Source organism: Toxoplasma gondii, chromosome VIIb, assembly GCF_000006565.2.
Source record: "Toxoplasma gondii ME49 chromosome VIIb, whole genome shotgun sequence".
NCBI lineage: Eukaryota > Apicomplexa > Conoidasida > Eucoccidiorida > Sarcocystidae > Toxoplasma > Toxoplasma gondii.
Window position 1 is genome coordinate 4,474,668 of NC_031475.1, and position 13,419 is coordinate 4,488,086.

At 51.1% G+C, this 13,419-nt stretch overlaps 2 protein-coding genes across 2 annotated transcripts; one reads left to right on the forward strand and one right to left on the reverse strand.

Annotated features, from left to right (window-relative positions):
* Nucleotides 1-498: 498 nt before the first annotated feature.
* TGME49_256770 lies at nt 499-4,632 on the forward strand. The gene is made up of 6 exons (XM_002364883.1): nt 499-1,747; nt 1,961-2,224; nt 2,673-2,909; nt 3,244-3,369; nt 3,620-3,730; nt 4,290-4,632. Exons 1-6 carry the CDS (start codon nt 1,388-1,390, stop codon nt 4,377-4,379), a joined length of 1,188 nt encoding a protein of 395 aa, XP_002364924.1. The 5' UTR covers nt 499-1,387; the 3' UTR covers nt 4,380-4,632.
* A 1,360-nt stretch (nt 4,633-5,992) lies between these two features.
* Nucleotides 5,993-10,242, reverse strand: PYKI (pyruvate kinase PyK1). Its single transcript, XM_002364882.2, has 5 exons — nt 9,602-10,242; nt 8,742-8,865; nt 8,168-8,301; nt 7,577-7,881; nt 5,993-7,072 (listed from the first exon to the last, which is right to left on the reverse strand). The coding sequence occupies exons 1-5, from the start codon at nt 9,998-10,000 to the stop codon at nt 6,439-6,441; spliced, it is 1,596 nt and encodes a 531-aa protein (XP_002364923.1). The 5' UTR covers nt 10,001-10,242; the 3' UTR covers nt 5,993-6,438.
* Between the last annotated feature and the right edge of the window lie 3,177 nt (nt 10,243-13,419).

The window sequence follows — 13,419 nt, forward strand, 5'->3', positions numbered from 1 at the left end:
TTGTTAGTACGGTGCAGACATCATCGGCAATTGAGTGTTCCGGCACGCCTCGAGTGTAGAGCAGAGCGGATACTTAGCAAGTGCGCTCAACGCAGTCGGGATCTGCCCCAGTGATTGCTTCGTGCGAGTGAACACACTGAGGAGAACAGACGCACAGAGTGCATTATACGGGCCATTCAACTACCTGGGATGGACATACTGGCACTTTGCCCTCGATTTCTTCCGAGCCGATCGCATCTGTTGTTTCCATCTGTTCATCTTGACACCCCTAGAAAGCTGTGTGCCCTTTTCTTTCGACGAAAGAGAGAGTGTTATTGTTTTGTTTCTACGCTCTAAACGCTGTTTTCTTCGCGCTCGGGAAAATTCGAGAATCACACCACGGCAACAGTCGGTGTTTCGCCAGCAGGCGCTACAGCATGCATGGATCAAAAAGGGGGTCATTAATGGGCTTTGTCGCCGGGGGCGGGGGGACAACAAGGGGGAAACCAAAGGTACCCTAAGAGAAGAATCCTCCTATAGAAAGGAGAAATTGCCGACATCTCTGAACGTTCTGTTTTCGTAACATGGACATTTCCCGTGTCTTGAAGTGAGGCGGCTGTTGGTGGCTCTGAAGCTGCCGGACATAGGTGTATGTACAACTCAACCGCGAACATTTTTGTGGTCCCCGTGCGACTTTCCCAAGAAAGGAACTGGGGAAAAACGAGATGTCAATGCGCAACACAGTGTGGAAGCTTGAACTTCTTTTGCTTGTTTTCCCGTCTTCTGCGTCCCCAAAATGCAGAAGTAACGTCCTTTTCCTCTCGTCTCGTCTTCGCAGCACCCCGCGTCGTCCGTCACCACCAGGAGATGCCGTTCTTCCGTGTTCCACTCTTCTTTGATGTGACTGAGAATTGCTGGCGCTCCAGTATCGTCCCGTGTTCTCGGGAAGACTTTTAGTTTTGATACGAAGAAGATAATCAAGAGAAAGCGTTGTATTTTCCTTCATTAAACCGTCTCGAAGCCCTCTGCAACTACCGCCGCGGTGCAGCTTCTGAAGTTTCCGGTCCTCTCGGCCACCACTGCTTATTTATCCCTCTCTTTGGTCCGTTGTTCTTGCTTTTGTGCTCCTGCGTTACCTCATTTATTACGGCAGAGGAGCTGTTCGCTTGTTTGGTCGTTCCTACGTCGGTTTCTTTCCACGTCTGCCAGTGGTCTGCGTGCATCGCCCTCGTTCGCCGTTCTGTTGAGCGTCGCCACAACTCGACTGCGGCGCCTTCTTTTTTGTGACTGTGCTATCTCTCTCTTATCAGGGCGAGGGGACAGAAGCGGCCTCCTGCCTCTTGTCTGTTGTTCGCTTCCACAAAGTCTGTTAGTTTTGGCTGTTGGCCTTCGTTTTCTCTGCTTCAAGATGGCGAGACTCGAACCGGACACGAATTTCATTTTTGAAACTTCGGAGGACTGTCAAGTCCTGCCGACATTCGACGCTATGGGCTTCAAGGAAGACTTGCTGCGCGGCATCTACGCGTATGGCTTCGAGCGCCCGTCTGCTGTGCAACAGCGTGCGATTGTCCCGATCATGAAAGGTCGAGATGTAATTGTACAGAGCCAGTCCGGAACGGGTAAAACTTGTGTCTTCTGCCTCGGCTGTCTTCAGTGCATAGACCCGAAAGTTCGCGATCCGCAAGCTCTTATTCTCAGCCCGACTAGAGAACTTGCTGAACAGTCGCAGAAAGTCTGCTTGGCCCTAGGCGACTACATGTCTGTTCAGGTAAGAATCAACACTTGAAGAGGCGGTTTTCTTGAACCTCCTTTCTTACAGTAACATGTGCATGGGCACAAGGACGCGTGTGTTCGTGTGTTTACCGTGAGAAGTTTGTACAATCATATAGAACCTGCATGTCTCTATACTCGTATTCATAGACGCGCATAAAGTGGCGCATCATTGTTGTATCGTTTCTCCACTTGTCCATGTTTCCTCTAGGTTCACTGCTGCATCGGAGGCAAACGCGTGGGAGACGACATTCGGGCTCTGGAGGCAGGTGTTCACATCGTGTCTGGAACCCCCGGGCGGGTTTTCCACATGATTGCGCAACGCCACTTCAGCACGCGACACATCAAACTGCTCGTCCTCGACGAAGCCGATGAAATGCTGAACCGCGGCTTCAAAGAGCAAGTCTACGATATTTACCGGTACCTCCCACCCTCCACTCAAGTTGTCCTTGTCTCCGCTACTCTCCCCCATGAGGTAAGCAGTGACCAACCTATCCTGACTCCGCATGCCCCCCAAGTGCATGTGTTATATATATATATATATATACATATATATATATATATGCTTAATACATCGGTGTGTGTGTCACCTTAACTCCTCCTATGTATGTATGTATATATATATATATATGCGTATGTAGATGCGTATGGGGTAGCACGGTAAACGAATGCGTGTTGAAAGAGAAGTGTCACGACTGTGTGCATTGGTGCACGAATGCATGCACTCATGTTGCTACTGACGTCGGGGTGTATATAGGCTTTCGTCAGCGCTTTAGGTTGTTGAGAGCGGTTGTGTTTGTGATTTGCGCAACGGGGCTTGCTCGCGTGCTTTTGGGACGGCTCCCACTGAAGACACGCTCCCTCTGTTTCCGTCGCTAAGCCTTTCCATTCTCTCCGTTCCCTCGTTTACTGCATGGGCTCAGGTGCTCGAAATGACAACGAAGTTCATGGATGACCCGTTCCGCGTCCTCGTAAAGCGTGATGAATTGACGTTGGAAGGGATCAAGCAGTTCTTCGTGGCAGTTGAGAGAGAGCAGTGGAAGTTCGACACGTTGACGGATCTCTACGACACTCTCACCATCACGCAGGCGGTCATCTTTTGCAACACCAAGGCCAAAGTTGAGTGGCTGGCGCAGAAGATGAAAGAAGCGAACTTCACGGTAAGGGTTTTATGGGCAGGGACTTGCGTGAACGAGCGCTGCTGGGGCGACGACCGCCAGGGTGCGCTAGGCTGTGTCGACAACTGGGCAGGCGGTTACGCAGCCACTCTCGTTTCGACATGTTGTATACGATCTGAAACCTGAACACGGGTTTGGTCGCAACACGCTAAGGCAAAGAAACAAAAAGGCTCTTTTGGTACGGTGGCGATGATCACGGCGGTGCCATTGGAAAGGTGCCAACAGTATCAAGACAAGGGTGCTTTTTATAGAGGAGGGAAGCGGTGGAGGCAGAACTGTTAGATTCATTCGACGCGTGTCTGTCCTTTCTTTTCAGGTCAGCCGCATGCATGGTGACATGCCTCAGCAAGAACGTGACGAGATTATGAGGCAGTTTCGAGGAGGCCAGAGCCGCGTCCTCATCGCCACCGACGTCTGGGGTCGTGGATTGGATGTTCAGCAGGTGCGTGTTCGAGACAACACGTGGTGAAATTCCTCTTGTCTGTTGCCATTTTCCTCGAGTTTCATTTCTCGTCTCTGTCGACTGCGTCTGGCGCCGTTGCGTTCTTGCGGTTGTCACTTAGGTGCATGTCTGGGTTCTCTTCCAATGTGTCTGTGGCGAGGCACAGAGAGCGGCGGTGTTCTTTTTCATGTTACATTTGCTCTTGTCGCTACTAGCTGTGTGTACTCCTTTGCAATCCCTGTATTCTCAGGTGTCTCTCGTTATTAACTACGACTTACCCAACAGTCGTGAGCTCTACATCCATCGCATCGGTCGCTCCGGTCGTTTCGGCCGCAAGGGTGTTGCTATCAATTTCGTGAAGGTATGATACGCCAACTGGACAGGAAAGCCTCTTCACCCACAGCGCCTGTATACGCAGCGATGTGGACTTCCGTGGCCGCGATTGCTGCGAGGGCTGCCCTTCCCTTCTGCATGTGTCTCCGTCTCTCCATTGTGAACCGTTCATGCGCGATCGCTTACGTCACAGAATGCGTTTTAAATCAGTGCAGGCGTACAAGAGACTTCTGTGCGTCGGATACATTTGTATGAGCATATATATATATATATATATATGCGTATGTATATATTTCCGGTCTTCTTTTTCGTCGTAGGTTGCGGATGCAGGATTCGAGACCAGTTGCTGTGTTTCTGTGTACGTGCGAGTTCCAGTAGCACCTTTCGTTTGCGACGATGCGGGGGCGGTTTGCATTCGGGTGTCTGGAGTGCCTGGGTGGCTGCATCGTTGGGCTGTCGTTCGGGATCACACAACTACATCCGCTTGTTTCGGCACGACGAATTGCGAATTAGAGTCGCTGGCGGTACTAAAATGGCAGATTTACACGTGACGGTTTCACATGCGTTTGTATGTTTTCTCTGTTCAGAACGACGATATTCGTATTCTTCGAGATATCGAGCAGTACTACGCAACACAGATCGACGAAATGCCAATGAATGTCGCAGATCTTATTTAGGCATGAAGAACCGATGAGGACAGAGTTTGGAATGCTCCAAACGCAAAGCCTTGGTAGTTTCCACGGTGACCATGGCAGAGTTGTACTCTTCACCTCTGTCGTTCGGACCTTTCGTTTGCCCGTTACTCCGAAAGACTCAGGTGTATGTGACGTGCATCAAAAAACATTTCTGTGTTGACAGGAAGTTTTCTTAACTCACAGTGACATTCCAGCGTCTCGTTTGCTCTGTTTTATTAAAAAATAGCCTTTTCTCTTTTTTCCTCGTGCCTCCCCATGGTGGCTGACTGCGTGCAAGTTCGCTAGAACAGTGAGAGAGCAGTACTGATAGTGAGGAGGAGGAGAAAGGCCTTGAGATACTCACGTACCCCCGGAGCCCCTGTACTGGGCTTCACTTAACAGCACATCCTTGCTAGGTTCACAGCTTATTTTTGCACCAACGAAAAGTTACAACGCCCTGTGCTTGATGATAGCAGGGATGTATGATGGCATCCTCAAATTTGCTGTCGCATGCAGCGAAACGTCTAGTCACTTTGTCGGGGCGTAGCGGATGAACTCACGCTTTGAACAGTTCGCTGCTGCCGAAAACGTGGAAGCCTCACAGCTCGCCCCTTTTTATGTTAGACGTGGAGACAGGAATGCCACTGTGTAGAGTCCAGGCATGCATTTGTCGACTCTCCACATTCTAAGCCTTGGCCGACCCACTCTATACCAAACAGTTCGTCATCCGCTGAATCGAACTAGTGCAAAACCGGTGACAGACGAGGCGCATCGTTTCCCCGGTGACTGCGGCGTATTTGTTGTTAGAGGAACGGAACCCCGTTTCTGGTTCAGTAGTCACCGTTGTGAGCAAGAGTCGACATACCTCCCGCTTTACATTAACGTTGCGGTGCCTGACAGCCACCGGTCTATCGAGTGCTGACGGTTATTCCCGAAAGTATCCTTAGATTGGAATATACCTTTTGAGCATTCGACACTGGGCGAACCCTTTTTATTTGAATGAGCTAGCAGAACCCCCAATCCACCAGCAGCAGGGATGCCCTGAACGTTATGCAGGGATGCACAACATAGTTTGTCTTACAGGATGTGCCTGGCAGTAACAGGTATGAGGTTGAAAGATGCAGGACAGGTAGCAGGACTGCTGCACAGTGAGACAATTCACGCGTACTATTATCCCCTTCTCTGTTCAATCGCATCTCTTTGAAACAAAACGCTTCTACAGTGGGCTTGAGTTGAACACGTGCGCCATCACACTTCCGAACTTTTTTGTATTAAGCGTCGTGGTCGCCACGACTATTCTGATATTCGACCCCGTTCTCTCCGTCATCCGGATCTCTAGCGTTTGCCCAGCAATACCCGTTTCTGTAGTGTCAGAATCTTTGCTAGCCACAGCACAGCACGCTGTTGAGACTTCCGAATGCCGACATTAAGTAGAACCTGTTGTCGCGAGTACTGAATGACAGTGCCGAATTGTTGGCAAGATTCGTGAACAGACAGATCTACATGCCGACGTACGCCGACGCTGCTGCGGGCATGGCAATGAGTTTTACTGCTGGTGGTACTAGAGTGTCGACTGAAATGTCTCTTCGATAAAGATTTTTTTCTTGCACATGCCGATGCCTTCAATTTTGGACATGCTCTGCGTCATGTGGGGACGCAACGGTTCCTGGCTGACGGGTTCAGAGAGCCACGAGGAGGCAGAGGTTTACGCTATCCTCTTTCAGTTCACGTCAAGGTCGCAGCAACGAACTACGGTAAAAACGCTGGTCACTTGCGAGTCGAATCTTGTGGGGAACAGAAAAAGGCAAAATGCAGAAAGTTTCACCAACGCAAAAAAAAATCAGGCACGGTCGCAGGCGGCAACCTTTTCGTCGCACGCCACTGCCCTCCGTGGAAAATTACCACATGCGTCCACTGTGGAAGGTGCTACTCGATTCTGGTTGGAGGGACATAAAAAAAACCGTAACCAACTGCCAAAAACTCGATTCCGACATCGTCTACATAGAAGCTCTCTCCTTCTTGCTCCTGCGTCTATTCCTTCGCACCTGCTCTGTTCTGCAGTTTACTCCACAGTAAGAACCTTGAGAAGGTTGCTGGAGCCAGCGACTTCCTCTTTCATGCCGTGCACAGCGACGATGCTCTCGCCCTCAGTAACGAGTTCTCTCTCCTTGGCCACGACAATCGCGTTTCTGATCACGTGGTCGGTTCCCTGGAACGAGGGAACCTGCATCGTCGTCACACCGCGGATCACCTGCAGGTGCTTGATGGTGCTTTCTGAAGCACTCAGGGCCAGAATCGGCTGCATCGGGCGGTACTTGGCGATCAGACGCGCAGTCTGACCGGTCTCGGTCAAAGCCAGGATGATCGCTGCGTTGACGCACTCGGCCGTCTCGACAGCTGCTCTCGCAACAGCTTCCTGAGTCGAAATGGGTGGGGGAACTGCCAGGCACATGGCACGGTACAGCGCAGGGTAGTCCACGCAGGTTTCCGCCTCGTAGCAGATGCGGGCCATTGTCTCAACGGTGATAACCGGGAATTCTCCGTTAGCAGTCTCTCCAGAAAGCATCACGCAATCTGTGCCGTCCAACACCGCGTTCGCCACATCGGCGGCCTCCGCACGTGTCGGGCGCGGGTTCTTGATCATACTCTCCAGCATCTGGGTCGCTGTAATAACGGGCTTGCCCACGACGTTGCACCTAGGAAAACACCGAGCAACATACTCAGAAATCTCTACTTGGGAAGTGCCTTTTGGAAGCACCGAGAGGCGAGAGGATGCACGGAACCGCACAACGGCAGGAGACACACAGGGCCGTGAGACGACATAAAAAACACCATACACTCAACGCCTATTCCAGGCCGACCTGGGCGAAGACCGAACAAGACTGAAACTGTCTCAGGTGGCTTTGTCAGACCAGACTATGCCATCTACATAGTGCTGAATCCATTCTTCCCTTCCTAATTCGATCTGTAATAAACCTAAAATACAGACGCGTTTGCTTCTTCGTTCACCTCCCTTCCATGGTTTCCTCCCGTGTCACCACTAAGCGCATTTATTTGTGATTACCACACTTGAGACAGACTGGAACAACGACCCATGAGAACGCGTTCCACAAAGTGTCCGCAGGTGTCAACATTGAGGTTGCCTCCAGTTGACGTCTTGGAACTCGAAAGTCCCCTTATACTTCCACTGGCAGACTCACTTAGCAATCATCATCTTCTGAGCCAGGAAAACCTTTTCGGGGGGGATTTCCATTCCCAAGTCACCACGCGCGATCATGATACCGTCGGCTTCCGCGAGAATTTCGTCGAAGTTGACGAGACCCTCGACATTCTCGATCTTCGGAATAATGCGGATGTGGCGGCCACGGGGGCCAAGCAGACCGCGAATGTACCGGACATCATCCGCGCTTTGGACGAAGGAAGCAGCAATAAAGTTGCATCCCATGGGAATGCCAAAGTTCAGGATGTCGTGCTTGTCCTTCTCGCCAATGACGGGCAGCTGGACCTGAAAGCATTTGGAAATAGAAGGCCAAAGACCTCAGATGGAGCGCCACCGAGATTTTCAGCGAAGCCACTCGAACAGGACGCGCGGGAAACCGCGTCTCGAGAACAAAACGAACGCGAACAGTCGAGATGAAGGCAGCATGCAGCATGGCCGAAGCAAAACAAGGACCGTTCTGGAAACCAGACCGTTTGTACACAGGATGCGCCTTCGCTTTTGTGAGTGAGTGGGTCAGCTGAGGTCGTTCATACAGAGAACGGAGATGCGAGGATAGGAAAAACGAACCCACTTTGACGTTGGGTAGGTTCATGTTCTTGCGTTCGCCGATGGTAGCGGTGTTCTGAGCCTGGGTAATAACGTAATCGCTCCCAACTTCAACGACCTTGACGGAGAGGGAACCGTCGGCAATGAGAATGGTGTTGCCTGAAGAGAAACCCGCGCAAACGTGTGGGGAAGGCACACGATAACGCACCGGAAACAACGCACGGAAACGGGGAAACGAAGCCCAAAAGCATCCACAAGGGGGATTACACTCATCACCAGCGGGAATATGCAACTCTGGAGATGGAAAGGAAGCTGTCCGAGAAAGGCAAAACAAGTGGTACTTTGAGGACACGACTGTAAATTCATCAATTCAAAATTCGAAATGTCGTCAGCGGACGAGTTCTTATTTGAGTATAATGGATGATGTTCACTAATAAAGGTAGTGTTCTTCCACAAGCAACAGAGATCTTATAGGATAAGTGACGAAACCGGTTCGGGGAGCAAAGGCACCACACCAGAAAGTCTGCACCGGCAGAGTCTCAAGTACACGCGGGGACACGGACACACACACGCAAGGATGAAACAAAGTGTTAGCGGACCGGGCTTCACCGATTGAGGGAGGGCACCGTAGGAGCATGCAATCGTTGTCTCGTCGCCAATCAAGTTGTAGTCCGTCACGATCTTCAGAGTGGCGCCTTGCTGCAGAGTGATGGGCTTGTGGTCCTGAGTAAGATATCCGTGGACAACGAAAGCGTCTCTCCCATGTATCAAAAACCATATTCCAAGCGAACACGCCGACGTTCAGGGACCTCCTCCGCACGGTGCACACATCCATACACGTGTATGCTCTCTCTCTCTCTCTCTCTCTATATATATATATATATATATATATATATATGTATATATATCACAAGTATACGGTCTAAAAAGAACGTATTCCTAGTAGCTTTGCAATCGCACTCTTCCCTTGTTTGGCTTTGCATTCTGCTTCTCCGTTCACGAGCGACAGACAAAGATACTCCCGCCGATGGATACTCTGACGGACACTGAAATGAGGTTCAAACACAAGTCTCCCCCTTCACAACTCGCTGTTCCATTTTCTCGTTTTTTCCGTTCAACGTGTACTGTGCCGACTGGACGGCATCGACACCATTTGTCCTCGATTGTGTATTGTCCTTCTTCCAAAACGCCCTTTCCCTACTCACGTCGCAACGCGAGTCTAAATTTGATGCCTCGCTTTTCTGTCGCGTTCTAGCCAGTGTGTGCGTTGATTTCTGGTGGTTCCTCGGCCACCCCTAAATTCTCTGCTTCCTCTTCATACTGCACTCGTGTCTAGTGTTCCAGTTTCCTCTTTCATTGGCCCCGTTCTCGTCAGCGTCTGGCTGCTGGAGTGCCGATACGTTTGTAATTCTTCTATGCTTGTTCACACAATGTCGCCATTCCCGATTTGCATGTATACCTTCAAGAATCCAGTGCGGATTTCGGGTCCCTTGGTGTCCAGGAGAATCGCCAAGCGCGCTTCAGGTCTTTGCTTCATGGCTTCCTGGATGTTCTGGACAGTGCGTGCGTGTGTTTCGTGGTCGCCGTGCGAGAAGTTCAAGCGGCAGACGTTCATGCCAGCGTCGATCATTTTGACGAGGGTGTCTACGTTCCAGCATGCGGGGCCCATGGTGCAGACAATGCGAGTGCGGTGGGCAGTCCAGTCTTCTTCGGAGCGCGGCTCCAGAATCTGGGACATGCGGATGTTCGTGCTTTTTCCCAGCTGCTGAGTCATCACAGAACTGGCGGACACGAGGCGGGCAACGCGGCCGCTCTCGACGGCGCCGGCGCTCAGTGTCTGCGGTTGTTTAGATGCCATTGTGATAAGAGAGGAGAGCAGGTAAAAAGTCAAAAAGCCCAAGCAAACAGTTGTGGCAGGAACAGAAAAAACGCAGAAAGCGTCACACACACGAACCGACACGGAGAGGTGAACAAACCTCAGTGACGACAGACGCTCGCATTCGAAAGTGTTCGTTACGGGTAAAAGCACCAGATTCCGCACACAGGCGAGAAACGGAAAAAAGGGTAGCACACGGGCAAAGTGTTGTGTGGAACTGCAATGCACTGGAGTCACGTATTCGACGCAAACCGGTTGCTGGGAGACAGCGTGTCGACGCGCGGGAAACGCACACAGCGGGCGGGCGGATGCCGCGGAACCGAAAAAAAACCCACGCGACGCAAGATCTCCCCGCGATTCTCTCCCACCGTACCCCGTTCTCGCGTATCGTGGCTTATGCGTCCACCCCACGCTGTCTCGGCTGGGCACAGTTGGACTGCTTTCTAGAAGGAGCCGTCGACCGGGTTATCGCAAGTTTGCACCAAGCTGTCAATTAGTATGGCATTTTTCCACGTCCATTCGGGTAGAGTGAAAAGCAGGGCGAAGAGGCAGCACTCGTTGGAGCCCTTTCTAACCGGGTGGTTCTGTGTATCGTGGGCGTGTCAGCTGTAGAAGTCAGTTGAAAACTAGCTACACGAACAACCGTCCAGTTTCTGGTGAACAAAAAATGATGTGCTCGACAGCTACCCGCAATGAAGTAGGCAATGAGCACCGCACTACGGCGGAAAAGGTCCGCGTCTGATCGGCAGGAGCTCAACAAGAGAGAACATATTTCTTCACGTGTCGGTTGGCAGTATAATTCTGTCCTGAAAACGGATAACTGGCGGCATTTCTGTTTATTTGTGAACGGCCGGTCCGCGGGGTCACGCGTGTCTGTTCTGTCTCTTAATAGGAAACTGCACTACCGGAACTGGACTGTAACTCAATCGGTTACAGTGTCGGGGCAAAAATTCCTACCACAATAGGAGCCTACCAGGGAGTGTGGCTAAATTGACAGCCAAGAGAGCTCAGCAAAACACGTATCTTCTGATGAGACGCAATTGTGCGGCATAAGGAGGCACCGTGTTGGTTGAAGTTCTTATGTGGGTACCGTGCCCATTCGTCTCTCTAGGTTGCAGTTACCACTATCACACAACGGTTGGCGATTCTTCCGACAGCTGCTGCTACCACGTGAGGGAGTCAAAATTGCCTAGTGCGGCTGAGATCACACCCCTCAAGGACACGTTGTGAGAGGCAAGTGTGCAGTGGCATAGTCTCAATATGGCGGTGTCAGACGGACATTCTGGTGGCGAAGTAGGTCGTTGGTTGAAGCGACCGCTACGCCATTCCCTACTCTTTGTTTTTACTGTGTCGTTCACATGGTTGCACTATAAGGCTCAAGCTGTCAGCATTTAGGAACAGAAATCTACCTGAAAGAGGCGCAGAGGACTCCGCCGCCACGTTGGTCAGCACGCGCAGTTTCGGGTCATCCGCTTGTTTCCGAGTCACCAGTATTCATTCAGATGGCACCGAAGGTTCTATGCGCAACTCACAGTGGTCCATGTCACAACTTCACACACGAGCGGCGACACGTTCCACTCTCGTGCCTCTGGATACATGCAAGAGATGATATCGACAAGCTTGCCGACGGACTGCCTACCTTATTGAATCCACAAGCTCTTTCTCCTGAGTGAGCCGCCGTGGAGGCACGAGTCGTTTTACCTGACTCTACAGGGTATCAGTCGGAGACTCAGAAGAGGCGATGGCTTTGCAGAAGAGATTTAACAGGTTGTGAGTACGACACCTGACAGAAGGCTGGCCTTGCTTGGTGGTGTCGTGCACGGAGGTTCTTGTCATTCGCTCTCCATTCTATGTTGGCATTCTTTTATGACACCCGCTACGGCACAAACGACTGTACATCAACGGTTAAAACACTGTGATCGGGCGTATGTGTTTCTTTCCGCCAGTGATGCCACACACGTAATATTTCTGAAGTCGTGAGGGAGACTCGGCATGCAAGTGAGGCCTCTCCGACTAGTCAGATACTCTTCCATATGAGGGGTCGCCCAAGGCTACATTCACGTCCACGAAGATGCCCATAACGAACATTTGGTATCGATGTGACGATTTACGCTCTGACACAACAGCTTCTCTCTAGTGTCCGAGCTTACAGGGGTGGCTTTTTTTGGCCGGTCCGATGGACGCAGTCAACTTGGTGGATGGATGACGGACTCGACACTCACGCGGTCGCATAGTATAAGTGCGCTTGGCAGGACCTAGTTGCGATGTGTCAGAGAAAATAGCGAGTTTCTGAGGATTTAAAGAGTTCTCTTAATCTTCTGCTTGATCACTAGTGGTGGTCGAACAGTTGACTGAAGTCAGGATACCATCTCTGGGTATCGAGCCATCACCTCACTCCGAGCGTTCGAGAACCGACATCATCGCCCAATTTGCACGACCATAGACACCATGTCGACTTGTATGTTTCGTGTTCTTCCTGAGGTAATGTAGCGTTGGCTGTTGTTGGCCAGCTAGAAACGAGCGCACGGGGAAAAGCCCTGGTGAGTAATTCCGGTTCTAAGGCCCGGCGAATAGCCGGACCTTGCAGGCATACGTGGCATTTATCCACGTGACTGTGGCTTGTTGCCAGTCGTTTCAAGTTGAGACGGCGATATTCGCAAGAACGCGCGTGTAGCCCCGGGTGTTGCCCCTGAGGGGTTAGACCGAGCCTGTGGGTTGACTTCCAAAACGTGGACGGGGTTTGTAGGTCACTCTAGACTGTCACTCTTTGAGAGTGGTTGCATTTACGGGGAATCGTCGTCGGACTGTATTTACACGTTTTCGCAACACGGCAGCTATTTAGTATACAGTCTCGTACGGATGCATCCGATTAAATTCCGTGCGTGTCTCTTACCCAGCAAACCCTTTTTCGTGCGGGAAGGATCAGAGGTCCCCACGTTGTCGGCAGGCACTGATACTAGAAGGAGAGTGCCGTTTGTAAGTGTATCGTCCACTGTGCATGCAAACAAAGATCAAATTCACAAGTTGCCTAACTATGAGAAAAAAATATCCGCGATCCTGACAATGTCTCGTTCCCTGGAGCTCCGGCAATCTCCTGGCTCAGAGGACGGCGAAGTCCCCGCTAACATCGAAGAGGACGTCCTACGTGAGATGAAGTGGTTTTATTCCCGGTGATGCTCATCTGCCTTTCTAGACAATGAATACAACAAAAGCTGCCGCATTTGATCGGTTAAAAAACGGGCTCTGCCGCGTCCCTGAAGTGATGAGTTCTCCATCCAGACTTTTCCAAACCGCAAGCTCTGCAACGATTCATGTTGACGGTTCTTCTTGTCAATCAAGGAAGCCAACACGCTATATGAATTCACGCGGACTTCTGCTGCAATGCCGGGTCCCCCCAAAAA

Bases quoted from the DNA above. Each gene is read 5' to 3' on its own strand.
- TGME49_256770 (XM_002364883.1), top strand. From the start codon at position 1,388: ATGGCGAGACTCGAACCGGACACGAATTTCATTTTTGAAACTTCGGAG. The intron at 1,748-1,960 runs GTAAGAATCAAC...TGTTTCCTCTAG, and splicing joins GCGACTACATGTCTGTTCAG to GTTCACTGCTGCATCGGAGG. The intron at 3,731-4,289 runs GTATGATACGCC...TTCTCTGTTCAG, and splicing joins TTGCTATCAATTTCGTGAAG to AACGACGATATTCGTATTCT.
- PYKI (XM_002364882.2), bottom strand. From the start codon at position 10,000: ATGGCATCTAAACAACCGCAGACACTGAGCGCCGGCGCCGTCGAGAGC. The intron at 8,866-9,601 runs GTATACATGCAA...TATCTTACTCAG, and splicing joins TCCGCACTGGATTCTTGAAG to GACCACAAGCCCATCACTCT. The intron at 7,882-8,167 runs GTGGGTTCGTTT...AAATGCTTTCAG, and splicing joins TGAACCTACCCAACGTCAAA to GTCCAGCTGCCCGTCATTGG.